Source organism: Oncorhynchus clarkii, chromosome 11 (genome assembly GCF_045791955.1).
Source record: "Oncorhynchus clarkii lewisi isolate Uvic-CL-2024 chromosome 11, UVic_Ocla_1.0, whole genome shotgun sequence".
Taxonomy (NCBI): Eukaryota; Metazoa; Chordata; class Actinopteri; order Salmoniformes; family Salmonidae; genus Oncorhynchus; species Oncorhynchus clarkii.
Window position 1 is genome coordinate 23782615 of NC_092157.1, and position 7383 is coordinate 23789997.

Below are 7383 nucleotides of genomic sequence, written 5' to 3' on the forward strand. Positions count from 1 at the left end.
GATATAGTTTGTGCTTACCACAGCAATGTGCTATAATTTATCTTCTGCTGTTATGATATTGACAGAAGTGTCATTATAATGATTGCCCTGTTACCTTCGAAGCTCCTTGTCAGGGACTTGTTTAATGTATCAACTAAGTGGTCTCAATAATATTGGATTTTTTTGGGGCGGTATAATAACCCGGAACCATGGTTTGATTTAAAGGACATAAGAGTCCGCGACCAGCGATTGCCTCCTCGTGGCTCCTGATGTCCTAGTTTGAGTTACAGGAATATAACCATGTATTAATCATGTTTACATGTACATCATAAGTGCTGTATTGATTGTAGTCTAAAGAAACACATAGAGATGTTGCCACATAGCCCTGAGTAAACGCTAAAGTAAAATAATCCAATGTGTCTAAGCTTGAAACATTTATATCCTCTATAGCAGTGATTTAATGCCATCTTTGTCCAAGGCCTGATTGCATCCCTCCAAGCCTCTCCTCCTAGTGATGCCAAGTCTGAGTTTTGGACCGAGCGAGATATCAAGATAACGGAATGGGTGGTGTTACTCTGCACTATATCTCCATCTTTTATAAGACGGTGCACTATCTTGCCCTCCCTCTCTGTTTTTTCTTCTCTCTCTGTGCAGTGCAGAGTACTGCGCATACAACTCTGTAAGCTACGCGCTCTGATCAGAGGCACTCCGCTCTCCACACAGGGCTTAATGACATTACCAGCGGTTTATAGAGTCGTGCTTACACCTGATATGCTGCTATTCTTTAACAAACTCTGGACTGTGTACACAGTGGTAGACTTTTAGACCAGTTGGCTTTGGATGTAAGCTGTGGATCGTTGGAGAATAAAGGAGAAGAAGGAGTGCGTTCTCCCACCGAAGTGTTTTTTGTGTGCCTCGCGTCCACACGTGGCTGCTTACAGCAGGGCTTTAAAGTACAGCCGCCACCTCACAGATGCTGAAGACAGTGTTTTTTTAACCACTGACGACTTAAAGCGCGAGCAGCCAGGAAAAGGGCTGAACTTTCCGATTCGGTGAGACTTAGATAAGCAAACATCAGCACAAAAAGTAAAGAGCGGAAAGAAGAAAAAAAAACAGACGCGCAGGGGGCTTGGCCCAAAAAAAAGTTAATTACCATTAACTTACCAACAAACCAATATTGGCTGTATATTTTTTTCTTTTTAAAAGCGTACCTCATCAACCACCAAGATTTCACCCAAAAGCAGACAAGAGGATCGCCCTGCGCTGACGAGACTGGTCGGCAGGAAGCGGCTAATAGCGGCTGGAGTGCTTGGAGTCGTCATGGTGTTAGTGCTGGTGATTCTGATCCCAGTTCTGGTTAACTCCGCTGGAACTTCAGCGCACTATGAGATGCTGGGAACCTGCAGGATGGTATGTGATCCATATGGAACCAAGTCACCGACCGCTACGGCAGACACGGTGCGAGCGGACAACAGCCTCATGCAGTCTTTACCAACTTTTATAACAGGTCCGAAAGGGGAACCGGGCCGCCCGGGGAAGGCTGGACCCAGAGGCATCCCAGGTGATCAGGGCCCGCCCGGTCCGATGGGGCCACCCGGGGAGAAGGGGGAACCGGGACGGCCTGGACTACCGGGGCCACCGGGACCCAATGCCGCGGCGGGGGCTATCAGCGCGGCTACGTACAGCACCGTTCCCAAAATCGCGTTTTACGCAGGCCTTAAAAAACAGCACGAGGGCTACGAGGTGCTGAAATTCGACGACGTGGTCACTAATCTGGGGAACCATTACGACCCCACAACCGGGAAGTTTACCTGCTCCATACCTGGGATATACTTCTTCACTTATCACGTCCTGATGCGGGGAGGGGACGGAACCAGCATGTGGGCAGATCTCTGCAAAAACAATCAGGTATGGACCGGTGCACAAAGAATTACGCACACACTGAGGCACATATTGTTGTAGCCTTTGTGTGTTTTTTGGCAAATATAATGTTTCAACCTTTGTCACTTGTCACTGAACTGGCGTTCGAATGATCTCTTTTTTGTTTCATGGGAAAATAAGTAGGAACCGAAAAGTGACCAAATGCATAAACCATTAAAACAGACAATGCTCAACATGATAAATATAATGCTATTAGCTTATTTCATGAGTGTAGCTGAAGTCAGTTTTACGCATGTATGAATGTTTCTATTTAAATAATCACTCCAGCATATATAGTAGCCTTTTGGCTAAAGCCAGGCGACAATAAAACGAAAGTGACACTTTTACCCACTCAAACATTGCGTTGAACTTCCTCAGTCATGCCCGTGTGCGCGCTGACAGGAGGCGTGTGGATGCTTGATTGAAGATGCCGGGTGTTGGGTGTAATTGATGCAAACGGAAAAAAAATAGCGGGACAGCGCTATTAGGACAATGGACCCGAGGCAAAGATTGTCCATTGTTATCATAATACATTTTCAACACTAATTGGGTTAATGAGTTGACATTGGTTTGACATTCCATTTTTTCCTAAGACTGAATGATTGAGTTTAACGAAACGAAACAAATCTATATTTTACTTTTCACACCAATTCGAAAAGTTTTTTTTAAAGGCCAAATAATAAAATGTATTTTTTCCTGACGTTTTGACTTGATTACATTATGCTAAATCTGATAGAAGATCATCCTAACAATTTTTTTATTATTTCCATTACAAGTAAAAAAATAAAAAATAGGCCTATCATATTTTTTATTTTTTTTACAAAAAGCATAATTGTTATTGTTATTATTATAATAAAATCCTTAATCATAATATAATTAGAATATGTAGATTTAGCAATATATTGTTACTCACACTGTATATGGCTACAAATCCTATTTTATCTCCTTTTTCAACAGTTCTTCAACGATCAGAATTTACAGAATCTGCTCATAATACTAGCTGCTGTCAGAGAGCACATCTAATCCCTATTCCCTCGGGACATCCCGTGTCACCAAGCCACTGTGAGTCTCCTCGACTCACAGAGCCCGCTTCGCCATGCGCATCTCCCTGTCAACGGCTACTGCGCTCGGTGTACCGGGCGACCAGGCAGCCACTTAGGCTGAAGCCCGGAGCTCATTCTGCACAACACAGCTACAGTACGGGCCAATCAGTTCACAGCACAGACAGACAGGTTCATCTGAAGCAAAAACTGTACTTTTGGTGTGTAAAAAAAAAGAAAAAATACAAAAAACTAAGACTCTGCCAAGAGGCTCTGTGTTTTGTTTTTATTGTCACATCCAGTGTTTGAAAACAGCATGCTGAGCTGAGGACTAGTAGAGGTCAAGCGTGAGCTAAAGCAGAAATAAACAATTACAAATAATAAAATAAATTCTTTATTTATTCACTCACTCAGATAATTAAAATAATTTGGATTACACTAAAATATGCCTTTAGGCACGAGCGTTTACAGTATGATTTTAAAATAAAGTCGTCTTAAATAATTCAGATGCTATTCATCATTTTATTATAGTGAATTAACAGGGCTTGCTGTGCATGCCTTTAGTGGCATTTAAAGGTTGTTCCCCATTTGAATCTCCACACACAGAACATCAAAATAGTGTTATGCAAACAGTGGATTTATAGCAAATTCCCTAATTTACAGTCTCATGTTACACCTTACAGAAGGTGTCTGAGGAGACTCATTTGAATAAACAACAGCCCACAATTCCCTGCTATGTTTCACTTTCTAGATCGTAATGATATTCATGTTCATCAATCAATGAAGACTGATGATTAGGCTAATTAGGGCGATTATTGTTAAACAATTTCTGGTTGATGACAGGTCTGGATAGGTGTAGCCTAATTGGGCTTAGGCCAATCCTTCATATGGAAGTCTACCATCCCCTTTCTCTATGTGATATTGATATAACATTTTTATTGGTGGTTTTAATTCATTGTGGTATTTTGTTATCTCGCTCAAATAGTTGTTTTAGCAATAGTTAGGGTCAGAATGCAGAATTAAAGGCTCTTCCTGACACTCGAGCCTGGGTAGTTAGGTAGTCTGGGTACTTAGGGTCCGAATGCAGAATTCAAGGCTCTTCCTGATTTTGAAATCTTCCTGACAAGCCTCTGGTGTCCGGGTAGGCCTATTGTGTATTGGAGCTGTCCATGGGGCTGGAACAGTGATCGTCTCTTCTTTATAATCTACATCGGAAGCAAGACCAAGGCCTACCCTATGACTCTAATATGTTGTTTTTAGAAGAGTGAGCAGTCCACTACAGTACTGCAATTTGGAGTCATAAACATTAGATTATGTACACATGTTGTATAAAAACTCCCCAGAAGGCAATTCAATTAAGTTGCATACTGACATAAAAGGAATCTTTAATATCATTTGCATTAAACATTTATGAAACTAAAGATAATGTTCTTGTAAAAAATGTAAGCAAACTTGTTAGTGGTAATCCCACACAATATTTGAAGTTAACTGATAACTGAAACATTGCTAGTCTGGCAACCTTCGGGGTGGAGAACCTGTTATGGGACTCCAATGAGAAACCTTAGGCTAAGGTGCTGATTCCATTCAATACGACTTTAATTATCCACTCAAGGGAAATTAAGAAAGGCATATTGTATATCAACATGGCTATTCTCCTCTAGGCTTGAGCCAGTGCCACAGTGAGTTGATGGCAGTTAACTATATACACCTGTCTCCATTACCTTGTAGGTTTGAGCCAATGCCATGTGTTCATGATAACAAACTGTGTCTCCATACATTCCCCTCTAGGTTCAAGACAGTGCTAACTGTACCCATTACTCCATTCCCTTGTGGGTTGGAGCCAGTGTTAACTAATTATATACATGAACTAACTATGTAAACATGTCTCCAACCCTCTAGGTTCGAGCCAGTGCCATAGCCCAGGACGCTGACCAGAACTATGATTATGCCAGTAACAGTGCCGTGCTGCATCTGGAGCCTGGAGACGAGGTCTACATCAAACTGGACGGGGGCAAGGCCCACGGGGGCAACAACAACAAGTACAGCACCTTCTCTGGATTCATCATCTACGCAGATTAGCTAACAGACCTAGCCTCAAACCTCAGTCAACCTACAGCCTCACCTCTCAGTCAACCGACAGCCTCACCTCTCAGTCATACGGAACACCCTCTCCATGATCTGTCCTATAGTAACTATAGTAACTATAGGCCCTAGTTACTAAAGTTACCATAGTGACTAATACTATATTTGAGAGTTGAGGCTATAGGACCTAGCCTCAACTCTCATTCCTCCCTACAACCTCAACCCTCATTCACCTACTTACAGAGCACCCTCTCCATCTATATGATCTAGCCTCAACTTTCAACCCTCAGTCATCTAATAATAGCCCATCCCATAACCCCCCCCCCCCCCCCCCCCCCCGATTGGATGGAAGGCTGTAGAGGGTGGGTGTTTCACAACGACAGAGTAATTGAGTTTTATCCAATCCTGCTACTGGATCCAAAGCTGCCTGAGGGAACTGCCTGTGTGTAAAGAAAATGAAAGAAGAATTGAAGAAGAAGAGTTACGGAAGGAAAATGTCAAAACATAAATTGTAAGTCAAACAGAAGTGCTAGCCTTCATTATTCTACCACCAAAGCAGTAAACTAGTGTACATCTTTGTTTGTGTAGCTATATAAACAAAGCCTAATCGTGTGATGACGAGAATTTTTATGAACACAGAACCAGATGATTGTTTGCAATAACCCACATAAACAAACCATAATTGTCCTTGCTGTGCGTGACGTGTTAAAACCGAAGGCAATACAATACTTTCTGAGGGTTGCCAAGCAACTCGGATGCTTACATGTTGGAGAAAGGTTGGTTGTGTTGTTGTAGGGAGAGGGGGGGACGATGACATCATCTTAAATCTGGTTTCAGTTCATGGTTGGGAATGGACTGTGTATATGGTGAAGTCTCTACTAGCTCTATAAATAGTCATTCCTTTCCCTTATTAATTAAGTAGACTTTAAGGCCTTATAAAAAAATACCTTCAACATCATATTTAAAGGGATAGTTCCTTTATGGCAGAGCTGCTTTCTTATGGTTATAGCAGACACAGCCTTTTTGTTTACAAAAGGTACACATGGTTTCTATACATTTTTAGAAAAAAAGGTGCTATCTAGATCCTAAAAGAGTTATTTGACTGTCCCAATAGGAGAACCCTTTGAAGAACCCTTTTTGGTTCAAGGTAGAACCCTTTTGGGTTCCATGTAGAACGGGTTCTAGTTGGGAACTACAAATGGTTCTAGTTGGAACCAAAAGGGTTCTCCTACGGGGACAGCTGACAAACCCTTTTGGAACCCTTTTTTCTAAGTGTACAGTATGTATACTTTTTCTGAAGGTCAAACCTAGACTGTTTAGTGGTTAGGTCCACTTAGAACCACCTTGTTTTACACTAGATGAATCATCGAGTGCTGTGTGGGAGTGGCGCTACCTGACGTGAAACAATGCTTAGCCCCATTAGTTCAGCACAACAGTGTGAAGTTACAGTATTGGAATGCTACTGGAGGAAAGCACTATGCAGAACTACGAGTTTGGCTACTATGTAAATGTATATGTATGTATCCTAAAGAAAGTTTAACAAGAATGTGGATAGCACCACTGAATTACTGTGTAAATATTGTAGTGATTATGAAATTGTTCTTATTTTTCGCCCCTATAAATGTACAAAACTGTTGAAAGAAAGAGCACGGGTTGGATAACCTACCGCTTCGTATTAGAACCATAGTCTAACTTAATGGGACATGCAGTACCAGTCCTATACTTACTGATATGTGTGTGACTATGTCTGCGTCTGAGATGGCACACTATTCCCTATATAGTGCACAGCTTTTGATCCGAACCCTATGGGTCCTTGTCAAAAGTAGTGCACTATATAGAGAATAGGGTGCCATTTCAGACCGAGGCTATTAGATCAGGACACGTTCTTCTATTGTATTCCCTGGACACACTTCACCTGTGTACTGTTTACTCAAATCATGTTGCCATTAAATGGACAAATCGAATCAGATTATCAGATTCCTGTCGTTATTTATTTTTCTGATTTAGTAATAGGTATTAAGATACAACCATTAAAAAAACTGTCTGGATGGGTGCTCAGTCCTCACTGGGTTGGTTGGAGGGGATAAAGGAGTGTCCTCAAACTTTAATCAGATAGAATGTCAATGTTTCAACTCACCAAACTTTCTGTCTGTGAAGGGTGGTCGGTTACACAGGAGAGTCAAGTCACTGAAGTGTTCAGTCCATTTTAAGTAAAGGCATCTTCACATGTAATTCCTGCACAGTAATTGTGCAAGTCTTGTAGAACTCAGAACATGAGCTTCCACAGTTCAGCTACAGTGTTTCTCCTCCAGGAGGTCTCACAGTATGACAACGGATGTAGCCAGTTCTTAAAGTAACGAAC

At 41.7% G+C, this 7383-nt stretch overlaps 1 protein-coding gene across 1 annotated transcript; it reads left to right on the forward strand.

The window, feature by feature from the left end:
* The first annotated feature begins 1085 nt into the window (after positions 1-1085).
* Positions 1086-6984, forward strand: LOC139420686 (complement component 1, q subcomponent-like 3a). Its single transcript, XM_071170909.1, has 2 exons — positions 1086-1887; positions 4839-6984. The coding sequence occupies exons 1-2, from the start codon at positions 1300-1302 to the stop codon at positions 5016-5018; spliced, it is 768 nt and encodes a 255-aa protein (XP_071027010.1). The 5' UTR covers positions 1086-1299; the 3' UTR covers positions 5019-6984.
* Positions 6985-7383: the final 399 nt, after the last annotated feature.

Bases quoted from the DNA above. Each gene is read 5' to 3' on its own strand.
- LOC139420686 (XM_071170909.1), top strand. From the start codon at position 1,300: ATGGTGTTAGTGCTGGTGATTCTGATCCCAGTTCTGGTTAACTCCGCT. The intron at 1,888-4,838 runs GTATGGACCGGT...CCAACCCTCTAG, and splicing joins ATCTCTGCAAAAACAATCAG to GTTCGAGCCAGTGCCATAGC.